The sequence below is a fragment of the Glycine max genome, chromosome 19 (genome assembly GCF_000004515.6).
Source record: "Glycine max cultivar Williams 82 chromosome 19, Glycine_max_v4.0, whole genome shotgun sequence".
Classification (NCBI taxonomy): Eukaryota; Viridiplantae; Streptophyta; class Magnoliopsida; order Fabales; family Fabaceae; genus Glycine; species Glycine max.
Window position 1 is genome coordinate 39,586,260 of NC_038255.2, and position 14,891 is coordinate 39,601,150.

General features: G+C 31.5%; 1 protein-coding gene across 1 annotated transcript in view; it reads left to right on the forward strand.

Annotated features, from left to right (window-relative positions):
• The first annotated feature begins 12,569 nt into the window (after nucleotides 1-12,569).
• LOC100816086 (regulatory protein NPR5-like) overlaps nucleotides 12,570-14,891 on the forward strand; it is a 2,639-nt gene continuing 317 nt past the window's right edge. Inside the window, 3 exon segments of the mRNA NM_001289353.1 lie at nucleotides 12,570-13,025; nucleotides 14,258-14,878; nucleotides 14,880-14,891. The exon segment at nucleotides 14,880-14,891 is cut by the window's right edge and continues 49 nt beyond it. Coding sequence (NP_001276282.1) covers nucleotides 12,570-13,025; nucleotides 14,258-14,878; nucleotides 14,880-14,891 — 1,089 coding nt within the window.

Genomic DNA, 14,891 nt, shown 5'->3' on the forward strand with positions numbered 1-14,891 from the left:
GAATCTTTTTAGTACTACAACACAAAAAATGGAGAATAATAGCATCACTCACTCTTGTCACGTGCACTGCTTCTTGTCTACCTTCAATATAAAAACAAATATTATAATGAAAAAGGAAGAATTAGTTAATAAACAGTTACAGTTAGATGTAAATGTGTGTCGGTATTAGGAACGATTCCCAATGGCTCAAACATGTCCGAACCGGTTAATTAAACCCGGCCGACACGCTTTCCCACGCTTTCAAGCTCCACTCGACTACTTACATTATTATATTTTAGACCGAGTGCTGTTATATAATAAAATATATTTTAAACATGAAAAAACTATTTTTGACACCCGAAACTTAAGGACGGATTCAGAAGGCTACTGAAGGGAGGCTGAATTTTTTTTTTGTCATTTTACAATTATTTAAATATTATTTATTGAAAATCTACTAATTTATTGCTTCAAACTTTGAAAGGTTATGATTTTATGAATATAATAATAATTACATTTTTTTATTCTTAGAAATGAAACTTAAGTACCACTGAATTTATCACTCACGTATACTATTCAATTACTTAGTTAAACTCTCTTATACACAATAACAATAAATAAAACTCATATTAATATGATTCCACAATTAAAAAAAATCATTCAATATACTAATAATTGAAAGTCAACAAATCCTATAACAATAATGCATAATAATAATATGATATTTATATAAAATATATTTATTTTATATATATAGGAAAGATAACTTATGTTCACCATGATAGAAATGAAAATTTTTTTATCATAAGAGCTTTGAATCCTTAACATTTTTGGGCAAGAACTAATAAATTTATCATGATTTATAATTGAATGATAGTATAAAAGTATCATTTATATAACCTAAGTGAGAGTTTCACTAGGATAATTATGGGACAAAAAAAGGTGAGGAGAAATACCTTGGAAGCAAAAATTAAATTTTTATTGGGTCAAACAAAAATAAATAAAAAAAGTAAACTATGTATAAAATCTTAGTTGTTGTAGTAGTTAAAGTTGTTGCATTTTAACCATGTAACCAAAAAAGAAGAAAGGAACATTGTCTCTTTTTTTAAAAAAAAGTAAAGTATCCTCATAGTCGAAAGTCATGAAAATAACCTTTGAGGCGTAGAGATCACTGAAGTGAGTTTTATTTCTTTCAATAAAGTTTTTTTTTCCATATGCATGGTTTGAGAATCAAATCTCTATTAGTATGCTTAAGTAACTCAATCATCTATCAATTGTGCCAAACCTTGTTGGTATGCGATCTCTTTCTTGAACCTTACTGACAACTATGTCTTTTGAAATGTTGATGACATTGAGGTGTGTTTGATTTGTTAAGATAAAAAACAATGGTTTGAAAATTAGCACAATAATGAAAATATGAGCATATTGTTGAAAGCATAAAATTTATTTTAGAGTTTCCACATCAATTGTACTAAGAACTTATTTTGAAAGTATTTTCTATATTGGTCCCTTCCAAAAGTTGCAAAGAGTATTAAAATTTTAGTCTGATTGTACCAATAATTAATTTAAAAAATTATGTTCGAAATTTCAAAAGTTGTAAAGGGTGTTAAGTTGTTAACATTCTAAATCAATTATTAAAGAATCGATCAACAAATATTCTCTAGATCAGTTCTTATACTACCAATATAGAAAATGTTTTATAGATTGATTCTATAGAAGTCTATCACATCAATTCAATTTGAGTAACACTTCTAGGTATAAGTATTTTTTTGTTGATGATTACACTGAGATTCAAATCTATGATCTCATGTATGCTAGCCAAATCCCTACCATTAGGTCAATCCTGGGGTTCCTAAGTACTTCCTATGTCCCTTCTTATGATACAATTTCAGTAATTCATACCCTTTATTAAAATTACTTAATTTAGTCAATGACATTAAATTTGTCAATAACTTGTAATGTTCTTCCAAAATTATCCTTGATTTTTTAAAATTAATTATCTCTCTTTTCACTTAATTGTTTCTCACCCAATTGCTACTCATTTTATCCAATATCTTAATAAGAGTGATGAAGAGTTTATCTTGTTAATTTTCAGCCTTTACTGTTTTTTGGCTAAAAAAATTGTTAATTGATTAGGGATACTAATGAAAAAAATGATGCAACAAATAATTATAAAAGGATCTTATAAAAATAGACAAATAATTTTCTGAAAATGATCTTAAAAAAAGGGACGAAGGGGGTATACGATAAGTTAAATAATGTAGAGAAAAAAAATAAGAAAAATATAATTTATAAAAGGGTGTTGTAAGGATTTATTGTGTAAAGAAAAAAAATTAAAATTAAGACTTAAATAGAACTTTGGTCTCTTATTTTGCCAAATCTACAATTTTAATTCCCCTATTTTATAATAAATACATTTGGCTCTCTTATTTTAGAAATTTTATAATTTTATTCAATATTAATATTTTTTCTACATTTTTTCTTTTGTTTCTTATATTTTAATAAATTAAGTAACTTTTTTCACAGTACAAAAAATCATTAAGTAATTTCTTTATATTTATATTAAAGACATTATGTATATATGTACGTATGTCTGCATGCATTTAAACAAAATGACGATGCACTGATACATATAAAGCACATCGAACAAATAACAAGAATTACGGACCAAAGCAATAGGCAGAGAGAAGCAAAAAATGAAAAAAGAAGCAGATTTTTGCTTATAATGGTAGATGTTGTATCGCACATTGGTGTAGTCGGAGAAGCAGATTTCAAGATCAAATTCAATAGCGAGTTCCCAAACAGGATTGGACTATTTTTCGCAAACTTCGACAATCCAATCGGCTCTGAGTTCCACAGTCACGTTGCTAAAGTTTTCCTTTAGGATCATGTTGTCAATGTGGTCTGAAGCCTCCAGGATTATGGGGTCCTTTACACCGTTCTCGTCTAGCACCTTCGTCACAGAGATGCCATTTGTAACACCCAAGTTTTGAGTACTAGGAATGTACAATAAGGAGAACTCTTGTTAGGACCTTTCTGTTATATTTTTAGTGAATATTTATTATTATTATTTGTACATTATTAGTTTTTTTTTAAGCATGTACTTGTGTTGAGATAGTGTGTGTGTGTGTTCCTATACACATGTGTATTTTGTGTATACTATTATTATTGTTGTTGTTATCTTTATTATATTATATTTGGTGTTAGAAGAGTATTAGATTAATTTCTTATAATTAAAATGTTTGAAAAGTTGTCAAAGTCTAGTTAGGTTTGTGATGAAAACACTAGATAAACCACATCATATCTTGAGTTATAGTTATCCATTTGAGGTATTTTTTTGCGTCATTGGAAAAGGTTGATGAAAAAGCTACAATTTATTCACACAGTTTAGAAACCAAAATTAAAATTAGCTTATAACTTGGAGAAAATCATCTTCAAAGTAGGTCACTTGATTATGAAAAACACTCTAAGTCACACATAGGACAAAATAACCTCATGAACTTCTTTCTTCCCATATATATAGAGGGGACCAACAAGTCTTATATACACCAAAGAATTAAGTGGGCTTAGCGTTAGGCGCGGAGCCCCTCAGTAAATATTTTTATATTTCCCTTTGAGTTTTCAAACTTGGGGAATTTAGACGTCTTGAGATTGAATTTTAAATCACAACCAAGTTTTTGTCATTGTAAGAGTTATTATGGAGATCATGGTGGATGAAGCCATTGGGTCAATGTATTCTTGGGAGTGCTCATGAGATCCTCTTCCTTTTCCTTGTTGAGGAATTGTTTCATTTGAGGTTAGGGGGAATGGGTTCCCTCTTTTTCTTTTGTTGTGTGAGTGGTAATGAGACACGAGTAGATTGTTTGATTTTAGGTTTATGATTATAATAAATTTATTTTCTTAGATGGGTTGTAATTACCTTGAAACACTTTGTTTTGTTATAATTTGGGTGAATTTTGTTGATGTATGTTTTGATGTTTTGTCATTTTGATGTTCTTGAAATTGAATTTGATAATTGATGTTGGATGCACGTGCTGGTTTTCTGATAGAAAATGTTAACGTAGAATACCAAAACATGCACTTAAATGATAAAATTAGACTTTATGTTCTTCATAAGAGTTCTATCCCGGGATGTTATTTAGTTAAGGGAATTGATTTTATTCAAAAAGGATTTATATAATTGCAGATATTGCAATTTTTGTGAGTAAAGGTTAAGTTGTCTGAATTATGTGATCAGTTTGTATAATTTATAATTTTAGGTTTCTAAAAGACGTAAAGGGATTTTGAGGTCAAAATAGAAGTTGTAAATAAGTGTCTTATCTTTCTAACGAGATAAGAAAAAACTTAATAGGATTAATACAACTTTATAGATGATTATTATACTATATAAATGTCATAGTATCGTAGGAGGAAAAATGAGTGTTTAAGATTGATATCATAATGAGTGGTAGTACTATGCATAATGTTTATACTTATGATTTGATGAATGAAGTGATGTGATGATATTGTTGTGTAAATGAGTGAACATGCTCATGGTTAATATTGTGACTAAATGCATGATGTCCACGAGTATATATGAAAGTAATATGTCATTGTATGCGTAAGTGTTGTGAAAGATGTTAGGAGAACCTTTCCTCGTGGGATACGAATCTCCAAGGGAATTCAAAAATAAATCATGTGCATATTTTCTATGAACCATGCATCATGTCGTGGATATGTTAATAGATTGACAAGCATACCAATTTTATCACAAATAGTAAAGATTAAAATGGAAGATCAAGTGTCGAATACATATGGACTTTGGTTGTACATAAGTGATGCAAACCTAATTATCAAGCAATGAGAAGAAGTAGAAGAGAAAATAAATTGTAAGTGTAAAAATTGGGGGTAAAAGAAAAAGAAGAAAGATAACAAGAAAAATAAATAATAGTTTAAATGGGAAAAGATGAAGTCATAATGCAATAATGTTGGAGACCTAGTATTCCAAAACTACTTATAATGTAATGTAGTAGATTTTCTCTAATTAATGAAATCTTTGTTTCCACCCGCATCTACTGAATTACCCTATCTTTGGTTTCCTGCATGAAGGGCCTAGTTTATTTATCCTTTTCCCAAATTTCTTTGCGAAGATAATATAACAAACCGCATTAAGATAAGAGATGTAAAAATTCTTGGGCAAAATAAATGTCAATCTATTTCTAGCAATGAATTTATTCAGATACTCTTCCCTAATTTTTTAGAAAATAACCATTTTTCAATGCATTACTCTCTAAACATTATATGGGTGATTAGGCCATAATAACAAAAAACACAGAGAAGAATAATAAAAATAAAATTGCATTAAATAGATAATATGGAAGAATTACATTACAAAAGTTTGACCTCCAGGCTCCCAACAAACGGAGTTTAGCCTCTTAGAGCCATGAGAGGCTTTACACTTCAGGGGCTAATGGAAAAAAGGTCTGGATGAATAATAGCAAGAAAATGGGGAATGACTAAGGAAGAGGGTTTCCCCTAAGGGATAAACTCAAGCTTTGGATAACTCTGAGACTCGTGTATTTTCCCCTAAGTTAGTTTACTTTTCACCTTGACTTCATGCTTAGCTCGGGATTTCGCGCTAAGCACGCATTTGGGCTTCCTCGTGGGCCTTCTCACGCTAAGCTTGGGTTATGTGCTAAGCCTGAACTTGTCTGCTAAGCGAGAGTGCGCGCTGAACGAGCTGTCCAATTCTTCTTCAATACTTTTTCTTCTAGATTTTTGCATCAATTTCTTCTAAAGTGCTTGAAATCTTCTTCTTTTGACTTCTGCTAATAAAAAATCGCAAAGATGTTAAATTCTTTGTTATTTCATTAAAATCAATAATAAAGTGAAAAAATTATTATCATTATTAGCCAAAATTGACTATCAAATTAGCTTAGATTTTGCAGTTATCAGTATATATGTTTTGAAGTGAAGGACATTTATGAATGTAATTGGGGAGGTCATGAATGAGTTGATGTATGACTCTGACCTTGGGGGTGCAACAGTTTGGAATCTTCTTTAAGCTCATGTTGATAACATGTGTTAGAGTATCCTTTCAGGGTTGGAACACCCTAACGTGCCATCAGTGGTGTCATCTTGGTGAGAATGATAGTGTCGGGTTGCCCATTGCGTGACAATTCATCAACTAAATGGGCTCTCAGGCTACATTTACAGTATGTTCCAAAATGGTACCATATGCATACGAGTCTACGGGTATAATTTGCATCGCATTTCATGTGTGAATTTGTGTGTGAAATGTTTAATTTGTATCAGGCATGCTTATGTTGTGAAACACAATTGTTTATAAATGTATCTTATATCTTTATTACTTCCTTAATATTTTAAATTTATTGTGAGATGTATCTCACTCTCTGTCTATTTGTCTTGTTTGTGTTTAAGTTGAATGTCACTTTTACAAGTGAGTCTTTGTAAGGTTATGATGATGATGCTACATGAGAGGTTTAGGTCTCCACTGTATATTACTATTAATTTTAGGGTTATGGATGCTCTAAAATAATGTAACATTGAGACATAGGTTTTATTCATTTATGTAAGGATTCAATTAATAAGTAGTTTTTCAGCATATTTTATTTAATATGGTTTGTATGGACTTTGGAGTGCCAAGATTTGTTTAACATGGAGTTAGGCTATTTGTTGATTTGTTTTGTTTAAGTTTACAAACATTTGACATGTAATACTCTTACAGCAAAATAAGTGTTTTTTTTTTAAGTCAACACATCTTTTTAGTTAAATTCTGCTACGAATGTATTTAGAAAACATTGCAAGTGTATGCATGTTGGGGTAGAAGGGTGTTACACCATTCACAAAGGAAAAGTTATAGTTTTTTTTGTCTTTAACCCTCTGGTTTGTCAGGGGATAGGAATCCTCACTAATTTAGAGTTTAGCAGGAAGGTAAGTAAAGTCTGATGAATAATTATTTCCGCCAAGGATCAAACTCAGATACTATCTGAACCATTCAACCTTAACTTCAGTGTATTAACCACTCGTGTCAAATTACTTGGTTATTAATGTGAAAAAAAATGAAGATGTGGAGATAGGAAGAATTGTAGTGGAAGTCGTACTCATCGGAGACACCAACACTAACGATGATGACGAAGGAACAAGATGGATAATCCATGAAAAGAAAAAGAAGATTGAGAAGTGTGCTAAAGAGAAAGAGAGGAACAATGAAGAACACCATATGAATGCTTGGGCCTAACAAAAATAGCTAGAAGGAGTCCATTAACGTATTTCATTTATTTATTTTATTTCTATGAAAATATTATTATATTAATTACTTGAATGTTGATGTTTGTGCTTGGGACTGGATATAAGTATAGTTGAGCTGAGTTCAATTCAGCTTGACTTGATTTGCAACTAAACTCAAATTCGATAAAAACTTTTGTTTCTCGGAGAAGTGAAAGTATGTGTCTTTTGAATACTTTATATTAAGAATAAAAGAAATTCATGATTTTTTAAGTAACAAAAGGTTAAGTTATCTCATAATCCATTTTCAAATGAAACATGAAATAAAAATATTTATCTTGACCTGTAATACAATTTTTAGAAAATCAAAAGGACCCTAAAAGTGTATTTCATCCTAGTTTTTTATACTATTTGTATAATAATCCAAAAACTAGTATGATCATTGTTGATGGATTGACAAGTGTACAAATTTGTTCCAAGTACTAAAGTTAAAATGAAAGTCCGAGTGTCGAATCCACATAAACTTTGTTTGTACTTAGGTAGATAAATATTTTATTAATAAAAGAAGTTAAAGAAAATTAACTTGAAAAAATTATGAGAAAAACAATAATTTCAATTAGCAAAAAATTAAATAAAACAAAAGAAGAAATTAAACAATAATTTAAATTGATTAATTAAAGACAAAAATTAGAGAGCCCAATAATATTGTAGAAGTAAATTCAGAAGATGAGAATGTTGGAAACTTAGCTACCAGAACTACTATTTGATGTAATATTAATAATTTTTCTCTATTTATAATTATTTTAATTTACACCTACATCTACTAATATACTCTAACTTTGGTCCTGAGCATGAAAGAGCCTAATTTATCTATTTTCTCTCTCAAATCTCTTTGTAGAGCTAAAAGAGTAAATTGATGTATAACAGGCTAAACAAATATCAATGTATCCCTAATGATAACTTTATTTAGATACTCTTTTCGAGTGTTATTAGAAAATAACGTCTCCCAACGCTACTTCTAAAACTTACCATGCAAATGGGTGATCAAGTCACAAACAATAATATTAAACACAAGAGAAGATAAAACAAATGTAATATTCATAAATAGATAAAAAAAATTACATCAAAAGTAGTTGATTCCCAAGTTCCTAACAAATGAAGTTTAACCTCTCATAGTCACAGGAGATTTTACAGTTGCAAGAGAAAAATATTTAGTGAAAGGAAATAAAATAAGAAAAGGAGATGAAAGAAAAAAATTACTCCAAATTATTATTTCTCCTTCTTATAGCATTTGTCTTTTTTTAAGGAATTGTATTATCTTGGAATTTGAATTTTTGTGTGTTTTTTCTTTTTTTTCTCTTCCTTCTTTTGTATGTGTAGATTAGCTTAGTGCTAAGCGGACTTCTCGCGTTAAATCTGCCTTTACTTTCTTGAATTAACATGCTTTCCTTAATTAATCTATTTTCCTTAACTAATCATGTTTTCCTTAGGGGGTGTTTGGTTTGTTGTTTTTTGTTTTCATTTTCACTGAAAAATAGAAAATGATGATGAAAATGCGTTTGGTTGAATTTCTGTTTTCATTTTCAGTGAAAATATTTTCCCAAACGAACCAAAAACTAGAAATAATAAAATCTCATTTTTAGTGTTTTCAGTTGAAATAATAAAAACTAGAAATAATAAAACCTCATTTTGGCTAAAATGAAAACGCGGTGACAATTTTAAGCAAATCTAAAAATACATTTCTTTTTGAAAACAAATTTTTAGTGTTTTTATCTTTTGAAAGCAGAAAACAAGATGTCAAATCAAATATATTTTCAGAATTCTAATATTTTAAAAATAAAAATGCATACCAAACACACCCTTAATTATCCTATTTTTTCTTAATTAGCTAATTTTTCCTTAATTAATCTTGCATCATAAATTCATCATTTTTAATATTTTCTACATAAAAACTTAAATGATGTTAATTTAATAATTATTTACTCAAAAAAAAAGAATTAAAAAAAATTACAAATTTCTATATAATTTAACCTTAAAATATACTCATAATTAATAATTAACCGTTATCCATCATTAATAATTTTTCCTCACCAGTAATTACTCTCCCAACATTGCATGAACTGTGTGACTCAACGTCTATACAGAAACTAGCATTAAGGGATTATTACAGGCCACATATCCATTTTATTTTAAGAGTCGTGCTACTGATAGGTACGGTCAATCAAACAAGCTTAAAAGGACTTGACCTAACGAATGACAAAATTGGGAAGGGGCTTAAATAAATTTTGATTGAATATCTTTTTTTATTTCTGGTTTCTATTTTATTTTTTATTTTTTAGAAATAACATATATATATATAAGTTACAATTATAAGTTTTTTTTAAGATGTACAATTAAAAGTATTAAATACCTTGTTTTATAATTTAATGAATTTAATATACATGCACTTTTAGTGTAAGTTTTTTATATTATAATTTATCTTTAATATAAATTTTAAGATAATTATTATATACGATACCTTGAATAATAATATAAAATACTTTTATATTATTAACACAAATAATATAAAATACTATTATCAAAGTATTTTTATAACTTGAATAATTATTTTATCTAACTAAAAAATTGCCTAAAACTATTTCAGTTCAAAATAAATTCTCGACTATAATAAATTATTCAATGTAAAAGTAAACATATGAACTTTTACCTGAGATTACGTTCAAGGTGGATCTAAGATAAAATGGGACTTAAAATAAATTTTAAGAATTTTATTTTAATTTAAATAGGAGAGAGTTGTACGTTGAGCTATTTTTTTTTTCTTTTTTGCTTTAAAAACCTAATACAAATAATATTTTTGGTGAAACTATCACTTAAACTTTATCCTTAGATCGACCTAAATGATAGTATTTTACATGATTCAAGATCCCCTAACGTGAATTCAAACCAGCAACAACTTTTTATTCTCTTGTTTTCATTATCCTTCTCGATGTTGTCTTACATAGATTAAGAAAAATAAATAAATAGATGAAAAAAATAATATATTTATATAATTAATTTTATCATCATTAATTCATTTTTTCTTTTTTAACTCATATCATTAATATCATAAGAGATATAAGTGAAAAAAAATTAACATGACATTAAAAAGTTAAAAATGACGATTATTTTAAAACAAATATTTTCTCCTTACAAGATAATTTTAATGGGACAGATAGATTTGTTTTTGCTGTAAACAAAATATCTACAATCAAATATTATGAGATTAATTTTCAAAATAAATAAAATACCCGTTAAGAATCAAATCTTTATGATATACTTAAAAGATCCAAACTGCTAGTCGTCACTTGTAACCCAAGGTCACTCATGACACACCTTTTGACCATCGGTTACTTATGGCTTTTAATATAACTTATTAAGAACATCTTATGTACTAAAAATAGAATAAATCCTAAATTAATTTTTCAAAATTACATACATCCGTCAAATTTCAATATCTTTTATTCTAAAACAATCTTTCAAGTATAAACATTACAAATTCGTCAAATTTCAGACACATTAAAATAAGCCAAAATCACCTTTCTAGTCTAAATTCGTTGCAGAATTTTAAATAAAAACTAAGATATATCGAAGAAATAATCAAAACACTTGTGTTGACTTCAAATAGAAAAGATTAATTATATAAAGCTACCTTGTGAAGTCAGTTGCAAATCAATCTTCTTTAGTGATTACCTGGATTTACTTTTCTGTTGTTTGTGTGAGCGAGTATGTAGACGACAGTACTTTTTCTTTTTCTTAATTTGTATACTCCAGCATCATTTTTAGTGTTTTTCACCAATAATAAAGACTTCAGCATAAATGAATTTTATTTATTTGAGCTAATGATAGGCTCTCACACACATGCGTGTTAGTTTACGTTATTTATAAATAATAATCGATACGATACTTTATCAAAGAAAGAAGATATTATAGATTTTAATTAGGTCGTGGCCCAAAGATCAAAATTATACAACTTGACTCCATATTTTTTCAATATAATTCTTTTTAATACTGCAACCGCTTTATGATGATATATTGGAAGAATATTTTTATCATTGAGAACCAAAAGCTGCGTATAAAACAGAAAAAACATTAATATTATTTTTAATTAAATAATGTTAAAATAAATTTTATATATTTTCACATGTGCCTATCTTGTGATATGAGACACGTAAGACCGTTTGAAAATGTTCATAGTGGAAAGAAATATTATCCGATAAGAAAAAAAAAACATGTTGGCAAGGCTTTTATGAAAACAAAAACATTATAACTATATTGAAATAATTGAGTTACGTTGATTGAATGTCCGACTTAGATTGTTAATACTATAGTCTCATTTTATGTCAAAACTCGCTACTATCCACTCGTTTAACTAAAATTGTAACTTACCTTAAAAATGTAAATTGAAAATCATTAATATGTAATTAAGAAAATAACAAATTACTGCTATTTTATCATTCTATTTTTATTTTCATACATCACTTATGTTATTTAACATTTCTCTCTTTCACTTCATAAAATAAAAAAAAAATTGTATATGTATATCCAAAAATGCGGACAACACGTACAAGTGCAACAGTCAACAGAACAGGCCCCATGGAGTTGTATTTTATTATGTATTAGTCTATTTTATAGAGACTTCAGTTGCTCATATCATTAAGCAAAGTCTAAACCCATCTTATTTTTTATCCACACATCGTTTTCAATACTTCTCCTACATGCTTCTACTTCCACCTCCCTCACTTAACACTATGCTTCTACTCTACTACCATGTAGAACACACAGCATACAAAAAGGAGGAATAGGAAGAAGAAGAAAAAAACCATATTTTTAATTAATATTTGAGCCCTTTTTTAACCCCGGAGCCGCCCAGAATAGCCACCCAAATTGCAATCTTTGTTTCTCTCTCTTCCCATTCTCTCTCTCAAAAAAAAATAAAAAAAAATATCTATCAAAATACATCCACGCATACACAAGAATTTTTCCCATCCCAAAACCATGCCCCTCCATTCACCATTCACCGAGCGAATCCCATAAAAACAACACCCACAGTACCATCATCATCATCATCAACAACAACAAAACGGATGAACCCAACCTTCTCCCTTCCCTCACTATTCCATCTCTCTCACTTTTCCCTTTAACAATCCCTCTCCCTTTCTCTCTCTCTCTCTCTCTCTCTCTCTCTCTCTTGCTTAGCAATAACTTACAACCACCAACCCTAGAGAGCGTTGAGGCGACAGCACAGTACATCAGGAACAGCAAACTCTATCTATTTTACAAGGAAACAAATAACAGTAACAGTTACTAGCACCATCACCAGCACCACCATGTCCCTTGAAGAGTCGCTAAGATCTCTTTCTCTGGATTACCTCAACCTCCTCATCAACGGGCAGGCCTTCAGCGACGTCACTTTCAGCGTGGAGGGCCGTCTGGTCCACGCGCACCGCTGCATACTCGCGGCGAGGAGTCTCTTCTTCAGAAAATTCTTTTGTGGGCCGGACCCACCTTCCGGCCTCGACCCCACCGGACCGCGAGGAGTTAACTCCTCGCGATCCGGAGGGGTCATCCCAGTCAACTCGGTTGGCTACGAGGTCTTTCTCCTCATGCTCCAGTTTCTATACAGTGGCCAAGTCTCCATCGTGCCTCAGAAGCACGAGGCCAGGCCCAATTGCGGCGAGCGGGGATGCTGGCACACGCATTGCACCTCCGCCGTCGATCTCGCCCTCGACACCCTCGCCGCCGCTAGATACTTCGGGGTCGAACAGCTCGCATTACTCACTCAGGTTTTCCACTTTTCCATTCCCTTTCTAATTCTAATTTTTTCGTGTTTGATTTTCACATAAATATAATTCTCACAAGTTAATTGTTATTGCTTCCACCTCTCAAACCTGACTCCAAACAAGTATCCTTGTTGTTACCAATAGCAGTATCATATCATATCCCTCACTCTCAACTGTTTTTTTTTTTTTTTTTTCTTTCCACCCTTTGTGTTGCCAGTCATATGTTTCATGGGTCTTGGGAATTCGGACAGTTACTGCTGCTGGGTCTGCTCTCGTTTTGGGAACTGGGAACGGGTGTTTCTATGTCTTTATAATTGTTTTTAATTTTTTTATCTTTATTTTTATTCAGAGGGTCTGTAATATGGATGAGAATTTTTGGTTCTGAATTTGTGCTTCAATCTATCCCATCAGGAGTTATACCACAAGTTCGTTCTATTCTATGATCTCGTGTCACCGCTAAACTACTGCTTTTGTTTGTCAGCGACTGAATAGCTGATTTCTTTTACTACTATTTCTCTTTTCTCTCTCTCTCTCTCTCATTAATTCCACTCTCCATAATTTCTTTCTCCTTGACTTTCACTTGTTAGCTTCAATTCTCTCCTCAACAAACCCACACACGCAATAATACCACTTTCAAGTTTCAAAATGTAGCTCATGAGCTTGCTACGATTGATGAGGGTATCGAATTTTGTTGGCTGAATTAAAGCTTTGTATACTAGTTGTATTTGTTTATGTTAGAGTTGGACATAGCTGATTTCATGTGCTGAAAATCATAGGATATAGTTTCTCGAATTGGAGTTCTTCCACCCTCGAAGACGAACACTGAGGAATTTCTAAATTTAGATCATGATATAGCAGTCTTGTCTAGCACACAGTAAGCGCACGAAAACTTTTCCCAAACATCCACTTTCCTCATTTGGGTTTGGACTCGAAAAGAGAACAAACCACCGCAGAAGAATTTTTAAAAAAAAGGGTCCTTTAATTCTCCTACGCTGCGTTTCCCAACCATCCCATCCCGTTCCATTTGTTCTCTTCCGTTTTGCATTCATTTATTACTTTCCCACAAAATTGTCAGTATTATTGCCTTACATGTAAGTGCTGTCATCAAACATGTTTCTTTCCTATGCAAATAAATTCTTTGTTGGTTGAGTAGGATGCAATATACTGTTTTTTATATGTAAATAAACTCTTTCTTGTTTCTTGCTCTCACGCATTTTGATATTTTTCTTTGTTAGAAACAACTGGCGAGCATGGTAGAGAAGGCTTCAATAGAGGATGTAATGAAAGTGCTGTTGGCATCAAGAAAGCAAGACATGCAGCAACTATGGGCAACATGTTCCCACTTGGTGGCAAAATCAGGTCTTCCTCCAGAGGTTCTAGCAAAGCACTTACCAATAGACATTGTGGCGAAAATCGAAGAGCTCCGTCTCAAATCCTCCCTGGCACGCCGCTCATTGGTGCCTTCTCACCACCACCATCACCACCACCACCACCACCACGCGGCGGCGGCACTCGACCTCGAGGACCAGAAAATCCGGCGAATGAGGCGCGCCCTGGACTCCTCCGACGTTGAACTGGTGAAGCTAATGCTAATGGGAGAAGGCCTAAACCTCGACGAGGCTTTGGCCTTACCCTACGCAGTGGAGAATTGCAGCAGAGAAGTGGTGAAGGCCTTACTGGAGCTTGGTGCAGCCGACGTTAACTACCCGTCGGGTCCCGCCGGGAAGACGCCGCTCCACATTGCGGCGGAGATGGTGTCCCCCGATATGGTGGCGGTGCTTCTTGACCACCACGCGGACCCCAACGTCAGAACTGTCGATGGGGTCACCCCTCTAGACATCCTCAGAACCCTAACCCTCGGATTTCCTC